Source organism: Sceloporus occidentalis, unplaced genomic scaffold, assembly GCF_023333645.1.
Source record: "Sceloporus occidentalis isolate IW3139 unplaced genomic scaffold, rSceOcc1.0.p SCAF_20, whole genome shotgun sequence".
NCBI lineage: Eukaryota > Metazoa > Chordata > Lepidosauria > Squamata > Phrynosomatidae > Sceloporus > Sceloporus occidentalis.
The window spans coordinates 9,781,553-9,803,685 of NW_028317000.1; the positions used below are offsets into that span (position 1 = coordinate 9,781,553).

The window sequence follows — 22,133 nt, forward strand, 5'->3', positions numbered from 1 at the left end:
TGGTCGGAAGGAGGGCTCTTAGTCTTTCTGGCCAGGCCTCTCTCCCCAAGCCATGTAGGGCGTTATAGGAAATAATCAACACCTTGTACTGTGGCCGGAAGCTAATAGGCAGCCAATGTAAAGATTTTAGTATAGGTGTAATTCGCTCGAACCTAGATTTTCCTGCAATCAATCTGGCTGCCATGTTTTGCACCATTTGAAGCTTCTAAACGTGGCACAAGGGTTGCCCCATGTAGAGTGCGTTACAGAAATCAAGACGAGAGGTTGCCAGCGCATGCACAACCGTTTCTAGGTAGGGGTGCAGCTGGCATATCAACCGAAGCTGATAGAGGTGTCAATCTGAAGTGACAGTTTATACAACTCAGAATGGCACTGGCGCTTTTTTTTTTTTTGGGGGGGGGGGCTGTTGACGTATATTTAGCTTGTGGTCTACTAAGACCTCCAGATCTTTTTATACGTATAGCTTTCACACCTGCTGCCATCCATGCTATATTTTTACAGCTAATTTTTCCTTCCTAGAAGTATGTTCTCATACTTTACATTTATCCCTGTTGAAATTCATTTTGTTAATTTTGGTCCAGCTGTCCAATCTATCAAGGTCATCTTGAAATATGTTCCTATCATAGAATCACAGGCCCCATACAGAAAGGCCAAAATAATGCTGCTTCGGGTCACTTTGGAGGCATGCTGCTTAAATGATGCATGCATACTAAGAGTCCAGAGTCCAGAAGCTCCAGTCCTTAGGACTGGATCACATGGCTTTGACGCACCATCTGTACTTTTGTGATTATGGCATTGCCTTCTAGATGTTCACAGACGCTCTTTTTAATGATCTGCTCCAGAATCTGTCCTGGGATTGATGTCAGGCTAACTGGACGATGATTGTTGGGATCCTTTTTCTTCCCCTTTTTGAAGATGGGGACGTTTGCCCTCCTCCAATCTCCTGGGAATTCTGTTCTTGAGGAGTTCTCAAAGATGATTGCCAATGGCTCTGAGATTACAATCTCCATCTTTGCTTCATTCATTGTTGTGTGTGTGCCTGAATGCGTATGTATTTATCTAATGTATATCTCTCCTTAATATGAGATCCAAATCAGTTCACAAGTTAAAACATGAGACAATAGAAAAGTTTTTTTAAAAAATGAAATGAACAATCATATATAAACATTAATTTAAAACAGTTTTAAAGGACAGTTAAGACACAGTAATAATGATACTGTTTTTCAATAACGAGAAGAATCCTTAAGATACAATAATAGAGCTTGCAACCACAGTAATTGCAAAGAGATCTTTGGCAACCGTAAAGCTAATTAATCATGGAATCAGATCTTGTGATGAGGAAATGCTAACTGATCTGCATGCGCAACTGCTTTAACTACCCACACAAGCGCACATTATCAAGTGAGCACATGTACAGCACCATTCGCCTCTCTCTTTAGTGAGATCTGCCCAGAAATGCTCCATTAAACAGGGCAGAAAGGATTATCCTTGTGTCACAAATGTGCACCAAGGCAGCTTGAGAAACCAATTCAAACTCCAACTCCCAGAATTCCATAACCTTGAGCCAGAAAAGACTTAAAGCGGTGCCAAACTGGGCTATTTTTCCAGTGTGGACGCAGCCCCAGTAAACAGACTGCCCTCTAAAGGCAAGTTTCATAACATTTCATAGCAAAGTACTGTAATTCCAAAGTAAAAAGCAACCATTAAACCACAAAGGCATTTTGGACTACAGCTCCCAGAATCCCTGATCATGTAGAGAGGCCGGCTGAGGCTTCTGGGAGTTGAAGTCCAAAACATTAGAGAGCCAAAGGCTGACAACCAGAGCTTTAACACTTTTGCTTAAAGGCCCTTTTCCAACCCCGCCCCTTTCCCGCCGCCAGCCAATCAGCAGCCCTCGTGAATCGAAGCCCACCTTTCTCCTTCCTCTGATTGGCTACTCTTGCATGGTTCGCCCTCATACGATGGAGCGGGCCAATCCGCGCAGTGGCGCTGCGGTGGGCCCTTTCTGACCGCGCGCCTCCTCGCTGTGTCCTCTGGGAGTTGTAGTCCGTGAGCGAGAAAGACCTGCCTTGGCTTCGCTGGAGCGCTGACAGAGCGAGGACTACCAATCCCGGAATGCACTTCGCGGCAATGGGAGTTTTTATACTCAGGGAGATGGGCTGCTGGGCAGCCTTGTAGTCGGAGAGGAGCCGGGGCTGCTGGTGGCGTGAGGCGGACGGTGAGTGGCAGCGGTGGGGAGGGAGCTCTGAAGGCAGCGGTCCCCAAACGCCGGTGCCCTTTAAGAGGTGGTTGGACTCCAGCTCCCAGAAGCCTCAGCCATGTTGGCCAATAGCCTGGGATTCTGGGAGCTGAAGTCCAAAAGGCCTTAAAGGGCACCGTTTGGGGACCACTGCCTTCAGGGGCTCAGCTAGGCTAGTCCAACCTCATTCTGCCATGCAGGAACTCTCCATCAAAGCATCCCCATTGACAGATGGCCATCCAGCCTCTGTTTAAAGACCTCCAAGGAAGGAGACTCCATCATTTTCTGAGGGAGGAAAGTGTTCCACTGTCAAACAGCCCTTACTGTCTGGAGGTTCTTTCCCTGCAGCTTGCATCCATTGCTCCATTGAGTCCTAGTCTCTGGAGCAGCAGAAAACAAGCTTGCTCCCTCCTCAATGTGACTTCCCTTCAAATAGGGCTATCCTATCACCTCTCAACCTTCTCTTCTCTATTCTCCAGGCTAAACATCCCGGGGCCACTCCTTTCTCCTGCCACTGAGCTCCCCCCTTAAACTCCCACCATCTCTAGCCTTAAAGCCTTTCACAGGAAGCAGATGCTCAGTTAGTTGCATGTCTTTACATTTGAGCATCTTTTCTAGTCCTCTCATAGCTGCCCTCCCCATTCGTTGTCTTCTTCTGATTCCTTGACTGCAGTCCCTGCTCTGATCAAAGTCCAGGTATGAAAATGCTTTTCCTCACTATCTAGGTTGAATCTGTGTAAATCTTCTGCGGTCATTGTTTTTGTTTCTTCCCTGACCTTAGTAGTCCTTCCAAGCCTGTGATGTTTTCAGCTGGTGTCATCTGCTTATCTTAGATCAGTCATAGCAAACCTATGGCACGCGTGTCAGAGGTGGCACTCAGAGCCCTCCCTGTGGTGACATGTGCCATTGTCCCAGGACAGAGTTTGCCAGAGTTTCTTACTAGAAAGCCAGAGGGACAGGGCACTTTGCTATAAATAAGTGCATTTTGGGTTGCAGTTTGGGCACTCGGCCTCCAAAAGGTTCACCATCACTGTCTTAGATTGTTGATATTCCCTCCTTCCTCCTCCTCTTTCTGTGTCCAATCCTGCTTTTGTACAATATATTCTGCACACAAGTTGTGGAACAGAATGTGGAAACACAGAATGGTTCCCAGTTGGCAAATGGGTCAGGCAAGGATGCCTCCTTTCATCGTACTGTATGAAGAAAATGTAATAAGGAGAGCAGGGTTAGATTCAGACGGAGGCGGAGTGGAGATAGGAGTGGAGTGAAGATTGGAGTGGAGATAGGAGTGGAGATAGGAGTGGAGTGGAGATAGGAGTGGAGATAGGAGTGGAGTGAAGATTGGAGTGGAGATAGGAGTGGAGTGGAGATAGGGTGAGAGGAGGCAGTCTTGTCCGACTCCATTGCCAATTGGGAACCATTCGCTTAGAGACTGCTTAGTGTGGTATGAAGCAGTATATAAATGAAGCTGCTGTTGCTACTTGCCAACGCCGTTTCCACAGGCAGAGACCCTTGCAAGGTTGGACAGGAAGGGTGGGGGGCAGTGGCGCCCCTGGGGCTGGTGTCACCCGGTGCAGTAACCCACGGTGTCACCCCCCATTGACCTGTTCCCTCCATTTCACACCAGACAGAATCCTTTTTGCACTCATGTTACTTGTAAATCGTAATTCCCATCCCATTGCTTTACTCCTGATCGAATTATTCTTCAGAAAGAGGATGAGTTTAGTAAGATAGAGCACTATTGATATTAGTACGCATTGGAGGTCGGGGTTGGCAACCTCAGGCCCTGAGGCTGAATCAGGGCTTTGGTGGAGGGTTGAATGTGGCCCTCTGGGCTTTCGCAAAGGGCCTTGTCCCCTTCAGCATGACAGCCAAACAAAATGTAAAAAGTCATGAAAGGGACAGCAAATGTTTTATCAATACAAGAATCAATAAAATGAAATAAAAGATTAAAGTTGTATCCAGAAAGGGTTAAAATAAGTGTATATGAAACCTAACCAAATTTCCATAAACTGAAGCAGATAAAGAGATATGTAAAGGAGATATACAACTTTCGTAAGTGTGAAATACTTTGTCATGAATTACTGCAGGTGCTTTGTGCAAGCGAAACACATTTCAACACACTCTGTCTTCATCAATGGCCCACAGATAAAAACATTAGCCACTCCTTCACAGGTGGGAGAACAAATGCCTTGGCTTATATAAAGCGTCTCTATTTGTGGTAATACACACCAATCTGTTTTAGATTAGATGAAACGTTTGTATGTTAATTCTGGCTTGCACAATGCATCTCATCTGCAACAGTTTGTGTGTAGCTGATTTCAGGTTGATAACATGTCTGTATGTCTCCCTTAGTAATATGGCTCAAGCATACTTGGAGAACTGGTCTGGAGTGCTTTGCTTGAGTTCCTGTAACATGTTCAGCTGTTCTAATGTATGGAAACTAGATTGGGATTTATGCTGATTGTGTAAAAATATTCTTTTATCCTGTATTGATGAACACATATTTTATATATTCTCACATTGTTGATTTTCTTGGCTATGTGGTTGTTACATTTGGAAAGGCTTTTCTCTTGTTCTGCTGCTCTGCCCCATGATACCACCATTTGTTTCCCCAATTTTGTTCATTGGTTACTCCCGTTATAAAAGATCAAGAAGGCTTAATTACTAGCAACACTATCCTTTCTTATGCTGTTTCTATACAAACTAAAATTTTCCACCCCGCTGTGTTTCTCTGCGTTCCAGTTGGCAGGATGAGTGACAATGGAAAACAGATCATGGGAGCTGCAGACAGGGAGCAGTTTGTTGCATTTTTCCCCAAGATTGTGAAGGATCTGACAGAAGATGAGCTCCACCAGGAGGATGTGGCTGATGCTGTTGCCAGGTTGAAAGAGGTGAGGCACTGATGGAAGGAGTTTTCTTAAACAGGCCGCCAAGAGTGGGGATGAGTTGTTTCCAGAGTTTTCTTCTGACTGATTTAGCAGTAAGTAACTTCTGGCCTTCAGATGTTGTTGGATTGCAACTGCCATTGTCCTCAATATTGGCTGTGCTAGTTAAGACCTATGGGAGTTGCATTTGAACATCTGGAAGGCTGTATAGTTAGCATTCCTGGTCAAAGGGCACAGCTAGGGACAGGGTTGTTAGGAATAAATTCCATACCAGGGACACTGCCAAGCATGCTCTGTTCCTTGGAGCCACCATGGGAACCCAGGGAATGACCCCAGCTGATGGTCTTGTGGCATGGAGAGGACTAGGTAGACTCCTGTATCATCTTGAATGTGCAACTGGAGTTGTACATGCTTGATTGCAACTCCTTGAAATCTTAGCCAGTGTAGCCAACAGTGAGACATGCTGGGAGTTATTAGGAGTTGCAACCCAATAACATAGAATCATAGAGTTGGAAGAGACCGCAAGGGTTATCCAGTCCAATCCTCTGCCATACAGGAATTATCAATCAAAGCATATCCGACATATGGCCGTCCATTCTCTGTTTAAAGACCTCCAGGGAAGGAGATCCATCATTCTCTGAGGGAGTCTGTTCCACTGTCAAACAGCCCTTACTGTCAGAAAGTTCCTCCTAATGTTGAGGTGGAAACCATTTTTCCTGTAGCTTGTATCCATTCTTCCGGGGTCCTGTTCTCTAGAGCAGCAGAAATCAAGCTTGCTTCCTCCTCAATATGACATCCCTTCAAATATTTAAACATGGCTGTCATATCACCTCTTAACCCTCTCTTTTCTAGGCTAAACATCCCCAGCTCCCTAAGGCGTTCCTCGTAAGGCATGGTTTCCAGACCCTTCACTATTGTAGTTGCCCTCCTTTGGACACGCTCCAATTTCTCAACATCTTTTTGAATTGTGGTGCCCAGAACTGGACACAGGATTCCAGGTGGGGCCTGACCAAAGCAGAATAGAGTGGCGCTATTACTTCCCTTGATCTAGATGCTATACTTGTATCCATTCTTCCGGGGTCCTGTTCTCTAGAGCAGCAGAAATCAAGCAATATCGATACAGCCCATTTGGAGAGCCACACAATTTCCACCCTACATTATGTTGGTAGTAAATGGGGAGTGGGCAGGACTGCAAAAGCATCTTGCAACATTCTCATAGGCAAGTATGAAATTATTACAGCAGCACGTGAGACCCTTGGAAGACCCTAGCAGATCTCAGCACTAATGTAATCATTTCATAGCTGGCTGCAGGGACATAGCTAGACACTTTCCCAATCCTACCTGCTTGCCAAAAAAACATGAAATGGCTGTGCATTGAGTTTCTGAGGCTCTTCAGTATGTTGATGGGAGTCTTTGACCACTGCGAAGAGATGAAGGCATGCTGACCCCTGCAGCAACAACAGCAACAAAAAGGTGAAAGGACATATGCAAGTGAATGGGAAATTTATGCCTACATATCTCACTAACAGAATGTCAGCCAGTAATGGTCAGTGTCATAGCAAATATTTCCGTGCCCATTTCTCCTGCAGGTAGTTGAATACAATGCCATTGGTGGAAAATACAACCGGGGACTTACTGTGGTATCTGCTTTCCGGGAGCTGGCTGGGCCAGATCAACAGGATCAGAAGAGCTTTCAACATGCTATGGTTGTTGGCTGGTGCATTGAATTAGTGAGTATTTTCCTCCAGGGTGTGACAGTGGTGGAAGAGGCCACTGGGGACTAGGCTACATATAATCGGAACTTTCCATGTATCTGTATTGGAGACAGTGTCTAACAACTCTAGGAAGATAAACTGTGAAATGGGCCCAGAAAATTCATACAGTGTGTATCTGTTGTCTTGTGCTCTCTGTTATCACAGGGAGAGGCCTGGACTGTCAAAGGGTTGGGATAGCCATTAAAAAAAATATTCTGCAATGAAAATCCTGCAAGTTACTAGCCACCACCCATCTATGACAAGAATACTCCCTCACACACAGCAAAATACATGATTGACTAATAGGTCTCTTTCATAAAATATATATATATACAGAAACACATGTGAATCCCTGTAGGTCACAAGTGACATGATTAATAATCAAGGAAGACTCCAAGCTGTGATTATATTCTATCAGAGTTAATTAAGATAACATTAACTGTTAGGGGAAAAATTCAGGAAAAAATCAGCCTCTGATTTATAGATTCTAGCAGAAGTTTTGATTGTGTAGGTTAGGATTCGTCAACCAAGATTCCCTAGAAATTTGGGGTTTAGTCTGAGCTCACTAAGGGTGAATGAACAATACAGCAGATTCTGAAAGGCACTTTCATCTGCCTATAGAAAATAATCCTTCCTGCCCTGCTTTATGTTGTCCACACAGACTTGATGTCCAAAACCAGCATCTGCCATATTATACATTTTTTATTCATAGCAGGAGAGGTTTCTGTGTACCAGTTGCAATACAGCTTCTTGAGGCTAAAGATCTGCCTTGGCTTCTGTATGGAATCCAGCATGTCCTTTGAAGCAATTTAATCAACATTTGCGAGGGCTGCCCTTCAAGTACAGCCCCTCATTGCCTCCCAAATGTTCCTCTGCAGCTCCAGGTGGAACTTCAGATAACTGAATGCAGGCTTTAGCTCACTGTTTTTCAATTCTGGCTGAAACTAAATAACTGAATGCAGGCTTTAGCTCACTGTTTTTCAATTCTGGCTGAAACTAATCTGTCCTACTGGTCCACCCACCCACCCACCCAAATATACAAGGTGACTTTCAGTCAGGTTGAAACCAGCCCTTGTTATCAAAGCTCATCTATATGGGCTTTTCTTTTCTTTTACAGAAAAAGAGGGAGGTGTCTCTGCAATATGAAACAGTCACAGCAACTCTTAGGCAACATATTGCAAATGCAATATGAACATCAACATACTCTAGGCTCAGCCTCAGGCTACAGTATAGTGAGAGAGCCTTATGAACCAGCGAACTACCTTTATGAACTTTCGCTTCTTTTTTTGTTTTAAAGTAGTGTGGAGCTTTTATTGTGGTCTGCTTAAAGGCTCCCTCGGTAGTCCTGGAGGAGAGCCCCCCCCCCCCCCAAAGTTCTTAATGGCCTGTTACAGACTGCCAAAATAAAGCTGCTTCGGGTCTCTTTGGAGGCATGCTGTTTAAATGATGCATGCATCCGAAGAATCTGGAAGCTTCACCAAAGCTGAACTCCAGTGCTTAGGAATGGAGTGTGGCTTTGGCGCAACCTCCAGACTCTTAGGACCCATGCATCATTTAAATAGCATACCTCCAAAGAGACCCGAAGCAGCTTTATTTTGGCAGTCTGTAACAGGCCATAGATACCTTTATATATTCTTAAGTACTTGTAGCTATAAAGAATAAGCTCCATGTTAAGAGGAATTATCTCTTTGTTTTCATGTAGGAATGCCTCTTCTAAATAGGAATTGCATGTTTTGTATGCATGTGTGTTGTTTCTTTAGAACAGTTTACTTTTTAAAATATTTTTTTGCAGATTCAGTCTAGTGATTAATTTAAAAACTCAGCCAGGTATTATACAACAGAAACAATGCCATATCTTCCTATGTTACCTCTTTATTTTTTCCCCCATTTTACTTGTTTTCTTTTGTATGTGTTGCTAAATTGTTAAAGTTTTGGGATGGCAGGTTATACTGTGACACTTTAAGGAAAGCCTTGTATGTAAGCTTGGTTTCATACATACAAATAATAAATAATAGTAATATTTCAATATATTTTTCTCTCTTTTTTTGTACTTGTACCAAATTAATATATAACCAAACTATATGTCTTTTTGCTTGCATATATCCATCCTTTTTTGCCTTTTCCTTCTCTTTTCTTTTGAAATAAGCTTGTTGAGGGCAGAGACTTCTTTTTTGCTTATTTTACTTGCTAAATGTTTGATGATGGTGTCTGGTTTCATTGCAGCTTCAAGCCTTTTTCTTGGTAGCTGATGACATCATGGACCACTCAGTTACACGACGGGGACGCCCCTGCTGGTATAAAAAGGTACCAGTAGTTAGTATAGTGAAGTCTCAAGACTTGATATCACACGTTTTTCTGGTTAGATGTCACAGATTAAAATCAACTCAGTAAAACAAACATGAAAATAGTTTTTGTGGGTTTTTCGGGCTATGTGGCCATGTTCTAGAAGAGTTTATTATTGAGGAGGGAGCAAGCTTGTTTTCTGCTGCTCCAGAGACTAGGACCCGGAGCATTGGATGCAAGCTGCAGGAAAAGAGATTCCACCTCAACATTAGGAGGAAACTCCTGACAGTAAGGGCTGTTCGATAGTGGAACACACTCCTTCCTCAGAGTGTAGTGGAGTCTCCCTCCTTGGAGGTCTTTAAACAGAGGCTGGATGGCCATCTGTCGGGGATGCTTTGATTTGGATTTCCTGCATGGCAGAATGGGGTTGGACTGGATGGCCCTTGCGGTCTCTTCCAACTCTATGATTGTATGACGTTTCGGCAGCATCTGTGTCTGGCATCTTCAGAGAATGCTAACTTGGACGAGAGTGGGTATATATATACTGTGTGACCCTGGGTGAGGAGGAGTGATTCCCATGTTAATCTGTGTATTGACAATACACAGATTAACATGGGAATCACTCCTCCTCACCCAGGGTCACACAGTGTGTGTGTGTGTGTGTGTGTGTGTGTGTGTGTGTGTACATACACACATACCCACATACCCACTCTCTTCCAGGTTAGCATTCTCTGAAGATGCCAGACACAGATGCTGGCGAAACGTCAGGAAGAAACTCTTCTAGAACATGGCCACATAGCCTGAAAAACCCACAAAAAACTATGGATGCCGGCCATGAAAGCCTTCAACTTCACAAACATGAAGATATTTTGTATATAGCTAAACAACAGTTGGCTAACCAAGCTGTTTCTAAGGGGAAATAATTCCCCAATTTAGGTACAACCACAAGAAAGACTCTGCCTCTTGCCCCATCAGATAAGACTGCACCAAAGTTGATATGCATATAAAAAAACCCAGTCTGTCAGATTTTATGGATGCAAGAAGACTGGTTTGTGGGAGATGCTTCTTAAAATCTATGAGATGCAGCTATTCAGCATTCATATGTAAATCCTAGACTCGCAGCCCTGCCTGACCTAGTGTCTTAAACTAAAACTCCAATCAATCTCAGCTGACACTATAGTCTGAGACATCTGGAAGGTACCAGGATGGGGAAGGCTGTACTTGGCAGGTGAAACTAAAACCTGAGGAATTAGAGTGCTTGCAAGCAACTTTGAATGGAAATGCAGTGATACATCAATGGAAAACTTAGGACCAATGAATATTTTTCTCAGTATTGCCGACTGCATATGTCTTTACTTAGATGTAAGGTACTGTATGTTGAATGCAATGGGACCACTGAGTTTATAAGAAGAGCCTTGCTGGATCAGACCTTGTTGAATCAGACCATCAGACCTTGCTGGATCAGGCCATCATTATGTTCTCATCTCAGCCAGATTTCTCAGTGGAGAAGCCTGCAAGGTGGACATGAACATAGCAGTGGTCTGCCAGTCTGTACCCCATCTACTGATAAACAAAAACATATGTCCTCTGATCCTAGAGAAAATATATATTCATTGATACCCTTCTCCTCTGTTAATTTGTCTACCCCTAAAAGTCATCTGAGGTGGGTATTATCTTTTCTGATGACTGCAGAAAGACAGTTGAAGCATAATGCGCAATGACCCATCTTTGGGAGCCTGATTATGCTGAAAGGAAACATGCCGTACATAATTGGAGGCACTATTATTATTGGATAAGACAGTGTGGTGTAGTGGTTTGAGTGTTGAACTATGACTCTGGAAATCAGGGATCAATTCCCAGCTCTGCCATGAAACCCACTGGGTGACCTTGGGCAAGTCACATACTCTCAAGCTTCAGGGTAAAATAATGCCAAACCTCCTCTGAACAAATTTTGCCAAGAAAACCCCATTATAGATTCACCTAAGGATCACCATAAGTATAAAACGACTTGAAGATGCACAACAACATCATTATTATTAGTAGTAAAATTTCACAATGATAGCCTTCTATCAGGGTGACATGTACCTTAACTTAGCTCTGCTGTAGTTCCTTATTTTACCTTTTCTCTCTTTTCCCCCCCTCATCCCCTCAGGAAGGAATTGGATTGGATGCTGTGAATGACTCTTTTTTGCTGGAAGCAAGCATCTACCGGCTGCTGAGAAGATATTGCCGCAGTCAGCCATATTATCTGAACCTATTGGAGCTGTTCCTCCAGGTGGGTTCAGTAGGACTTAATTATTATTATAATACCAGGATTCTAAACTATAGGGGTTTTTTTTTTTTTGAAGAAACAACATTGTATCTCACTGCTTTTAGAAGCTAGTCCAGCAGGGCAAGAAACTTGGGGTTTTGAATGGGAATTGCATATCCCCCTCTCCTTTTATATCCCTGATTGTGGAATTTAATCCACTGGGTTGGGCATAAAATCCAATTCATTTCAACCGTTTCTTTTTCTAGTATGCCTCATTTAAATTACCATATATTTAGATTAATTGTGTGTAGGCTAGTACTGGTTTAAGTGCCAGACTAATGAACAAGTAAGCCAAAAAATCTGCACTTCTTCTTCATGGTCTCTGCGAAGCACACAAATGGGTTATTCTGCGCCTGCGCAGCATTTCCGGATCTTACTGGAATCGCTAGGGAAGATTTTTTGGCAGTAGCTCTGCCTTCTCTTTTCCTTGTATGCTCTTATGGCGAACCAATTTTGGAACCGAGAAAGGGCAGGAAAACCTCCTGCCTATATAGAGGGTGGACAGAGCTACCACCAAAAAGTCTTCCCTAGCAATTCCAGTAGGATCCAGAAATGCTGCGCAGGCACAGAATAACCCATTTGTGTGGATTCACAGATGACCACTCAAAGAACTACAGTTACAGGTAAGCAACCTGTCCTTCTTAAAAATCAACCTCTTATTATCTTGTTTGGGATTAATATTGTTAGGATGGGGTTGGAATAGATCTGGTGGATAGCATGTCTTTGATTGGTACTAATATTTTTTTCCTTATCCTCTCCCTTTTTGAATTTCTACCAATATGTCTTCCATTTCACTACCTCTTGTCTCTTTGCTCCCTAGACAACTTATCAGACAGAACTAGGGCAAGCTCTTGACCTTATTTCTGCACCACCAGTAGATCTGAAACGCTTCACCGAAGAGAGGTGAGAAGTGATAGCCCTGTTTAAATATTTGAAGGGATGTCACATTGAGTAGGGAGCAAGCTTGTTTTCTGCTGCTCCAGAGAACAGGACCCAGAACAATGGATGCAAGCTACAGGAAAAGAGATTCCACCTCAACATTAGGAGGAACATCCTGACAGTAAGGGCTGTTCGACAGTGGAATACACACCCTTGGAGTGTAATGGAGTCTCCTTCCTTGGAGGTCTTTAAGCAGAGGCTGGATGGCCATCTGTCGGGGATGCTTTGATTGTGATTTCCTGCATGGCAGGGGGTTGGACTGGATGGCCCTTGTGGTCTCTTCCAACTCTATGATTCTAAGGAAGCTGTGAAGATTTTGTATTCTTTTGTTGAAAAGAACAACAAAACATCTTATAATGAAGAAGAAGACATTAACATGCAAAACACATTTAGCTGCATATTCTTTTGCTTGAGGAAATTTTTCATCAAGATCTTGGTGAAACTTTAAAAATATCATAGTGTGGAGTCAGCATGGCATAATGATTTGAGTACTGGACTACAACTCTGGAGACCAGGTTTTGAATCCCATCTCAGCCAAGGAAATCCAGTGGGAGATGTTGGGCAAGTCACACTCAGTCTCAGAGGATGACAGTTGCAAAGCCCCTCTGAAACAGCTTTCCAGAAAACCCCATGGCCTTAGAATCACTGTAAGTCAGAAACGACTTGAAGGTACACAACATCAACAGAGAGCATCTGCCTCATAATTAGTGAATTCCTTCCCACCTTTAACACAATAAGATACGCATTAAAATTCCAGCAAACACATTTTAAAAATCCAAATGGAGAGAGCCATTAATTGTAGAGTTGGAAGAGACCCAAGGGCCATCCAGTCCAACCCCATTCTGCCATGCAGGAAATCACAATCAAAGCACCCCCGACAGATGGCCATCCAGCCTCTGTTTAAAAATCTCCAAAGAAGGAGACTCCACTACTGAAAATGTCAAACTAGAGTGTGGTGGGAATTTGAAAAGGAAACAGTGTGGCATTCAAAAACAGAATCATAGATCTGGAAGATACCTAGATCAAATTGAAGCCATGTTGTTGCTGATTTGGATACCTTCGTTGACAGGTACAAGGCAATTGTAAAATACAAGACAGCATTCTATTCCTTCTACCTCCCAGTGGCAGCTGCTATGTACATGGTGAGTAAGGGCTCAGTGTGCCATTTGGGCTGGGTGGAAGATTGGACATTGCAGGGGCTGGGTAGCCTTTTGTTTGTTGTGAAGACAGTAGTGAGTGAGTTTTAAGAGTTTGATTCACGGCTTTACTGTATATTTTTATCTATTTTATTTTTATCTAGTTGGTTGAGATAGCTGTTGAATCTTGCAGTAGCATGTTTTTATAAGCAGCTTATACACACACCCTGCCAAAACAGCAATAGTAGCAGGATTATCATCAACAATGCGTTTTAAAAAACTAATATCAACAGATTAAACCATAGCATGAAATGCCAGCTGGGATGAAACAGGCCTTACTCAACTGCTGAAAATTGATAGGGAGTTGTCATGGTATATAATAGTAGGACCCTGAGGCAGTGCACTGTCAACTAAAGAGGGTGAGCCATGAGGTTCCCTAAATACAGGCCAGCTTCATTTTGAAATGAGTGAAGCCATGAATATTACTATCTGAGGCAGGAGTGGTCAACTGTGGGGGGCTAGAGGGGCACATTAGTTCCTTAAGAGAACTCAGAGGGAGTACACCACCAGAAAAATTGATTTTTGCCCCCAACACCCATTAGGACTGTGTGGGGTATGTTCACTGTGTATTAAGACCATTTTAGGCCCAGCAGATGCCCTTTTTCATAACAAGATGTGACTAGAAGAGTCTGTTTCTGTTATAGTTTGTTTCATTTTTAACAGGCCTTTCCTGACCCTAAAATGATGCAGCCACCTCCCAGTGTGGGGAAAATGCCTCCACGCCCCCTAGTAGGCATGTAGAAAAAGAGGTTTTGACCTTGCGCAAGGGTCTTGGGCCAAAAGTTGTCCCTTGGGGTTACATGCACCCTGCAGGATATATCTTACCCTGATCTAAGGAAGAGTATACATGCCCTTCTCATAAGCCATAAAACCTGAGTCTAAAGTTACATCACCACACCACTGGGAAAGGGGAAATGATTATCCTCCCCTGGGAAACAGTTTCTGTAACCTGTTGTGTCACCACCAAGATAGCCATGTTCTTCATATCCCTGCCCTTCCTGCTTCCAGTTCAGGAAATACTGAAGAAGGCCATCACAGATGTAGGCGTACAGTCTTTTGGGAGGAGCCAGTCCTTTAAAGTACCAGGGTGGCATGGCTTTATCTTTTCCCCTTGTGAATTTGCAGATCTTGGCCAGGGTCCTCAGAGCTGTTTTCCTATCAGAAGAGTGCCAGCCATAACTTTTTGCGCTCTGCTTTTCCTCCTCTAGGCAGGCATTGATAGTGAAGAAGAGCATTCTCATGCCAAGACTATCTTACTGGAGATGGGTGAATTTTTTCAAATTCAGGTACATCGTCTCCTTCTTCCTTATGTTGCTATTTGGGGAGGGGGGGTGTTTGCCAAGGAGTAAGACATGTGGTAGGTTTGAATCCTAGCTATCAGGGTTCAGAGGACAAGCTATCCTGGACTACTGTTCGCTTTGCTCTCTCGGCCTTCTTTTCCCCCCCAGATTTTCTATATCCTTTTAAAGATTAACCCCATGAGGACTAGAGTCTTTGCTGTTTAAAATAAACTGGCATTTTCAAGCATCCCATATTCCACACCAGGTGGTTCCTCTGAAGACTGATAGAGCCCCTTATCCACAGTGAACAAATTAATGGTGCTTATGTTACTTCTCTAAAGGGACACATGGCTGGTTCCAGCTTGTGTCCTTTAAAACAGGGGAGATAAGCTAATAACCTATCTTTTGCCCAACAGCCTTCCTTATTCTTCTCTGCCTTCCTCCTGTTCCCTTCAGTGAAACTTGCATAATGAGGGTAAAGGTTTATTAGAACAGGTTTCTTAGAAAATGCACAACACGTACGTAACCTATATTGGAGTTTGGAAAAAGCTATGTTTGAGAGGGATTCTGGCAACTGTATTACAGAAAAGCAGCTTCCCAACTCTGCCTCTAACCATGCTTAGTGGTAATCTTATTTTCCTTTTTCTTTAGTTCATCTCAGCCACCTTGCCTTTTCCCTACAGTTTTTTTTTTTGGGGGGGTGGGGGGCCGACATAGTTTTTTGTGTGTTTTTTGGGCTATGTGGCCATGTTCTATAAGAGTTTATTCCTGATGTTTCACCAGCATCTGTAGCTGGAAGATTGAACACGGCCACATAGCCCAAAAACACACACAAAAAACTAATAATTACTTTATTTACTATCTGTACAACATCTTACTTTCTTTCTTAAACTTATTTTACATTTACTTTCTTCACAATATATAACCTTTATTCTAACTTATTATTTCAACGATGAATTATTCTTAAATTCTATTCTATATCTTCTTTGTTTTCTCCATCTCTTATCTAGGTGAGGCACACACACTTTGTATTTATTTCTTTTGTTTTATTTTAATCCAATATATATATTATCCCCATCTTCAAAAGGGGGAAAAAAGATGATCCCAACAATTATCATCCAGTTAGTCTGACATCTGTACCGGGAAAGATTCTAGAACAGATCATTAAACAGAGAGTCTGTGATCATCTAGAAAGCAATGCCATAACCACAAAAAGTCAACATGGGTTTCAGAGAAAGAAGTCATGCCAGACAAATCTAATTTCTTTTTTTGATAAAATTACCAGCTTGTTAGATGAAGGGAATGCTGTGGATATAGTATATCTTGATTTCAGTAAGGCTTTTGACAGGGTTCCCCATGACGTTCTTGCAAACAAGCTAGAGAAATGTGGGCTAGACAATGTAACTGTTACATGGATTAGTAATTGGTTGACTGGCCAAACCTAAAGGGTGATCAAAAATGGCTCCTTTTCTTCCTGGAGGGAAGTGACCAGTGGGATCCCACAGGGCTCTGCCCTGGGGCCAGTGCTGTTCAAAATCTTTATCAATGACTTGGATGACAGCATTGGGAGCATACTTATCAAATTTGCAGATGACACCAAATTAGGAGGAGTAGCTAACACCCCAAAGGACAGGATCAAAAATTCAAAATGACCTGAATAAACTAGAAAGTTGGGCCACAGCTAACAAAATGAACTTCAACAGGGAGAAATGTAAGGTACTGCACTTAGGGCGGAAAAATGAAATGCACAGATATAGGATGGGGGACACCTGGCTGAATGAGATTTATACATGTGAAAGGGATCTTGGAGTCCAAGAAGACCATAGGTTGAACATGAGTCAACAGTGCGATGCGGCAGCTAACAAGGCCAATGCGATTTTAGACTGCATCAATAAACATATAGTGTCTAGATCAAGGGAAGTAATAGTGCCACTCTATTCTGCTCTGGTCAGGCCCCACCTAGACTATTGCGTCCAATTCTGGGCACCACAATTTAAAAAGGATGTTGAAAAACTGGAGCGATTAAAATGGTGAAAGGTCTGGAAACCATGCCATATGAGGAACGTCTTAAGGAGCTGGGGATGTTTAGCCTGGAGAAGAGAAGGTTAAGAGGTGATAGGATAGCCCTGATTAAATACTTGAAGGGATGTCATATTAAGGAGGGAGCTAACTTGTTTTCTGCTGCTCCAGAGAATAGGACCCGGAGCAATGGATGCAAGCTACAGGAAAAGAGATTCCACCTCAACATTAGGAAGAATTTCCTGACAGTAAGGGCTTTTCGACAGTGGAACACACTCCCTCGGAGTGTAGTGGAGTCTACCTCCTTGGAGGTCTTTAAGCAGAGGTTGGATGGCCATCTGTCGGTTATGCTTTGACTGAGAGTTCCTGCATGGCAGGGGGTTGGACTGGATGGCCCTTGCAGTCTATTCCAGCTCTGTGATCTGATCCTATGATTCTTTCTCTCTCTTTCTCTGTGTGTGTGTGTATGTGTATGTGTATGTACACACACACACACACACACACACACACACACACACACACACACACACATTTATTTGGGTTGTCATTCCATTGATATATATGAATAAACTATCCATCAGTCTTGACCACACCTGAATGTAACAGGAAGTTGAGGGTTACACAACAGGTTGCTGGACACTTGCGTACAGACAACTCTGTTCTCAAAAAGGAGAATGGGGAGGCTAGAGTGGCTAAGAAGGAACTGTTGTCTCCAGCATCTGTCTCGTGAGGCCAACAGTCATCACCCACTTATGATGCCCACCTTCTTGCAGGATGATTTCCTTGACTGCTTTGGTGACCCTGCTGTGACGGGAAAGATTGGAACTGACATTGAGGACAACAAGTGCAGTTGGCTGGTGGTGCAGTGCTTGAAACGAGTCTCAGCAGAACAGCGGCGTGTTCTAGAGGTAAAATGGAGGTTGGTGGGAGGGGAGAAGCAGAGCTATCTTCTGAGAATGTGGGGAGGAGGGAAGGCATGTGTGTCTTGAGCAAGCCATAGGGTGGGCCAATGTTGTGCTCACAAGATTAATATCCACCAACCACAACTGGGGCAAAATTGTAGCTTGGGAAGGCAGCCATAAAATGACACAACAGTATATGTTGCGAGTCACATTACCATCAGATGTGACACATGGCTCTGCCCAAGGCTGTTTTTGTAGCCTCTGGCCATCTGAAATCCCCCTAATGTGGTCAAAATATGTCAGGTTCCACTTCTGGAATCCCCCAGCAGCAGTGATTTTGAACTGAAACAAAGCACAGCCTCTCTATACCTTCTTGTCCCTTTTCCAAATGCCTTAAAGGGGTTTTTATGACACAGCTTCCAATCACATCTAATTCATTTTTTTCATTTGGATCATTTTTAGAGCTGGTACATCCTGTGGTATTATTATTATCAACCTTTATTTATAAAGTGCTGTAAATTTAGGTAGATCCTAGAGGTGTAAAATTGACACCTAGAGTTGGTCTTCCCACATTACATACCTTAGGTAGAAACCTGCTCTGTCAGTCATGGCAGACTGTTGTAATCTCTCCTCGATCTTTGGAGAGGCAGGAAATATAAATACATCATTATTATTATTATTATTATTATTATTATTATTATTATTATTATTATTATTATTATTATGGCAGCCTCCCATCCAGCTCTCACCTGAACTTTATCTTAGTCTGTTTGGAATATATAAAGGCTATTTGAAATTAGAAGAATGGGGAAGAATCACTTTCAGCCCAAGGGTGGAATTCAATTTCAGAGAAAATTAGAGGCAAGTTGCATTCCAGTGATGAGGAGAGCTAAAGGTTAGCTCATCTTAGAATAATCTACTTTAAAGTTCCTATTACCAGAAATGAAGCTTTAAGTGAATTATTTATTTACAGTGTGCCCGCGTTATACGCGGCGTGCCTTACGCAGCTTCCAGCATATGCTGGAAGCCCGTGCCGGAAGAAGCCTGAAAGAAGTAATGGGGTGCGGGCCCCACGCCACACTATGGGCATGAGCCCCATTACTTCTAATGGGGCTTGAGCATATGTATTTTTTCCCATATATGTGGGGGGGTCCGGAATGGATCCTCTGCGTAAGGGAACAGCCCACTGTATTTTATTTAAGACATCTAATATATACCTCTTAGCCTGCCAGGGCCCACAAGGTGAAACACACTGGATAAAAACATTTAAAGCAATACATAGAATAAACCTTTTAAGAACAAACTAAAAACACTCTTTAAAAATTTAATCCCAAACAATTACATATATTGGGGTAGGGAGAGAGACACTGGGAAACTGCTGAATTATGGTGTCATGGGGAAGGAGACGTGAACACTTGAGGAAATCCAGAGGGCCAGATTCAGCTGCAGTCCCTGAAGTTCCCCACCCATGATACACAAGGTCCTGTCTCAAGAATCTCCATTGAAAAGGATCTTTGATACCAATCCATAGCAAGATCCCATGGAACTGGTGTAATTCAAAGTAGGCCAGCCTTTCTCCAAAGTGCTGTCTTTCTGCTTTGTTAATAAGTCACATCATCCCACCATGCTGGCTGGAGGGGCTGATGAGAGTTATAGTCCAATATATCCAAAGAAGCCCCAGGCTCAGGAAAGGCTGGAGGAAGCAAAACTGGTGGAGGACTTCTTAGTTAATTCTGCGTAAGGCAGGTATAGGATCGTTTTGTGGTAGTGGCTATTATACTGTATTAAAATTGCTAATGTTCTGTAGCCCTTTTCCTCCAAGCCCTGGGGTTCAGGAGCTCTTCTCCTTCTCTTTTCCCCTCCTCCCTCATTTATGATTCATTTGCTACTTGAATTTACTGAGATCTCTTTACCCTGCTCTATCCCTGTAGGTAGAAGGTAGTCAAATCTGTCCTCTTACCTTGCTCTGTCCCTGTAGGTAGAAGGTAGTCAAATCAGTCCTGGGATTGGACATTGGTGCAGTATCTGTGTTTGTACCTTTGCTTATATTTCAAGAAGGAACTTAGGCCTGTTACAGACTGCCAAAATAAAGCTGCTTTGGGTCTCTTTGGAGGCATGCTGTTTAAATGATGCATGCACCCTAAGAATCCGGAAGCTGCACCAAAGCTGCACTCCAGTGCTTAGGAATGGAGTGTGGCTTTGGCGCGACCTCCGGACTCTTAGGACCCATGCATCATTTAAAGAGCATACCTCCAAAGAGACCCCAAGCAGCTTTATTTTGGCAGTCTGTAACAGGCCATAGTTACTTACTCTTCATCATGTGCCAAAATGGGATTTTAAAGTTTGGCAACACCCTGGCACAAGTTGTAATAAACACTGACAGGATATACAAAAATTAATCAAGAATGAAAATTAACAGTTTAATTAGAAAAAACACTTTAAGATGCCTAAAATTGTTTTTCAAGACTGAATTACCTGAAGGCAGGGAAGGGAAAACTACAGAAGACAATAATTGCATTAAATATTTTAATTGCCTATTAAAACAGGAATAATCATTTTTATGGGATTAAAATATCTCATTGGCAGGATTGTAGAGAAACTGTGAAATTGGGTTGTTTTGTAAGGATTGAGAGAAGTTATGTTTTTGGACTACGGTCCTCAACTTTTACGAGTGCTGACAATATTTTCACTGGAGAATTCTGGTAACTGAAGTCCAAATGGTAACTTTTCCATGATTATTTCATGGAATATGACTTAAGTCTTATTAAGTCAAAATATGTCTGAACATAACAATTTATTCCTGTGGATGTAGAAATAACATTCATTCTATTCACAAAGTCTTAAGGCTAAATGTTATTTCCACATCCGCAGGAGTAAACTGTTATGTTCAGAAACATTTTGAACGAAAGGGAGAAGAGAAAGGAATTGTGATTTATATGTCTCAGCTTGGTCTAATACTAGTTTCCAAATTCTCTTGCCTTCCTAGGAGAATTATGGACAAAACGATCCAGACAAAGTTGTACGTGTGAAGCAACTCTATGAGGCGTTGGACTTGAAAGCTGTCTACCAGCAATACGAGGAAACCAGCTACCAGCGTTTGTTGGGCCTTATTGCTCAGCATGCTATCCGCCTGCCTAGCCAAATCTTCCTTGGCCTAGCCCAGTTGATCTACAAGAGGCAGAAATGACAGGCTGGCCATTATAAAGGGAGCCGGCCAGGAGTTATCTGTGTGGTTTTGTTTTCTGGAAGGACTATAGTTGTCTGTTAGTGGAACTGCTGAGAGATTTTTACCATGCAGAAAGGGGGTGGTGGAGGCTATATTCTTGGAATATAGCTATTGCTCTCAGGTTGCTTTCTGGATAATTTGTAGAGGTGTGGGTTGTTTCTTAAAATGTATAAAAACGTATTTACACAATGGATGTTTAAAGTCAACTGTTTAAATCTGTTTCATTTCTATAACTTTCCAAGGTAGGATGAAAGTAGTGTACTGATGACAAGTAACCAAGAGATTCTCCTTGTACTTACTTGAAATGTTACAAGTCCTAGGAGTGTCTAAGGTGAAACCACAACCACGATTTAAACCAGTTTTTTTTAAAAAAAATAATGGATTAAAAATGATCAGTGTCTAAATGTGTCCAAAGATATTCCCCATGAGGATTTCCATCAGGTTTCTGTGGCGTTTTTGCTTTGGTCTATGGTATTTAATGTTCTGCTATAACTTGTTCACCTTTCTCCCTCCCTTCCCTCGAATTCTTCCCTGCAACCATGAAACCTACCCCAAAGAGCACATGGAATGGGTGACATTTTGTTTGAAGCAGGAGGACGAAGTAGTAGACCTCCGCAGAACAATGCGATAATACCAACCCACCTCGCACCCACCACACATGTATTTCTCGGTTCAGGAGAAAATGCGCACACCCAACTGAGAGAATTCTTCACCATCTTTCATAGGTTTCAGTTTCCCCCTTTGTGGGAATGTGTGTGTGAGGGGTCATTGAGAAGCCCTTCTCTTTTGCTCTGGAATAGTGTCTTGCGGTAAAACCGTGGCATATGTCTTTCTTATGTGTCTGTCTGGTATCACAACTGAATGTACCTGGCAGGAGAGAAGGTGGTAGCAATAAATTATTTTAAAACCAGTTTCTCTATGTGGTGATGGGTATTACACAATAGTAGAAAGTACTAGGAGGGGAATTAGGCCTTCTTTTTCTTCTCCAAGGTGCCAGGGAGAAGTGGGACAGTCAAGGGCAACATGGGCTAAATGTGTTGCAGTCAACCAACCTCCTGTGAAAAGGCACAGCAGCAGTCTGTGCTTCTAGTGCAGT

General features: G+C 42.8%; 1 protein-coding gene across 4 annotated transcripts; it reads left to right on the top strand.

The window, feature by feature from the left end:
• Positions 1-2,077: 2,077 nt before the first annotated feature.
• Positions 2,078-21,947, top strand: LOC149301930 (farnesyl pyrophosphate synthase-like). 4 transcript variants are annotated; one of them, XM_089483292.1, is made up of 11 exons: positions 2,078-2,218; positions 2,858-2,935; positions 4,985-5,133; positions 6,717-6,857; positions 9,105-9,185; positions 11,317-11,439; positions 12,296-12,378; positions 13,484-13,556; positions 14,819-14,896; positions 17,626-17,817; positions 20,798-21,947. In XM_089483292.1, exons 3-11 carry the CDS (start codon positions 4,993-4,995, stop codon positions 20,996-20,998), a joined length of 1,113 nt encoding a protein of 370 aa, XP_089339418.1. In that variant the 5' UTR covers positions 2,078-2,218; positions 2,858-2,935; positions 4,985-4,992; the 3' UTR covers positions 20,999-21,947. The 4 variants fall into 4 exon arrangements, with proteins under 4 accessions (XP_089339418.1, XP_089339416.1, XP_089339419.1 ...); XM_089483290.1 differs by lacking the exon at positions 2,858-2,935; XM_089483293.1 differs by lacking the exon at positions 2,858-2,935 and having other exon boundaries at positions 2,081-2,218; positions 17,683-17,817.
• Positions 21,948-22,133: the final 186 nt, after the last annotated feature.

What these genes read in the sequence shown, in the direction of transcription:
- LOC149301930 (XM_089483292.1), top strand. Translation starts at nt 4,993, where the DNA reads ATGAGTGACAATGGAAAACAGATCATGGGAGCTGCAGACAGGGAGCAG. An exon ending in TTGGCTGGTGCATTGAATTA is followed by an intron (nt 6,858 to 9,104) that starts GTGAGTATTTTC and finishes GTTTCATTGCAG; the next exon opens with CTTCAAGCCTTTTTCTTGGT. An exon ending in GTGAATTTTTTCAAATTCAG is followed by an intron (nt 14,897 to 17,625) that starts GTACATCGTCTC and finishes TGTTGTCTCCAG; the next exon opens with CATCTGTCTCGTGAGGCCAA.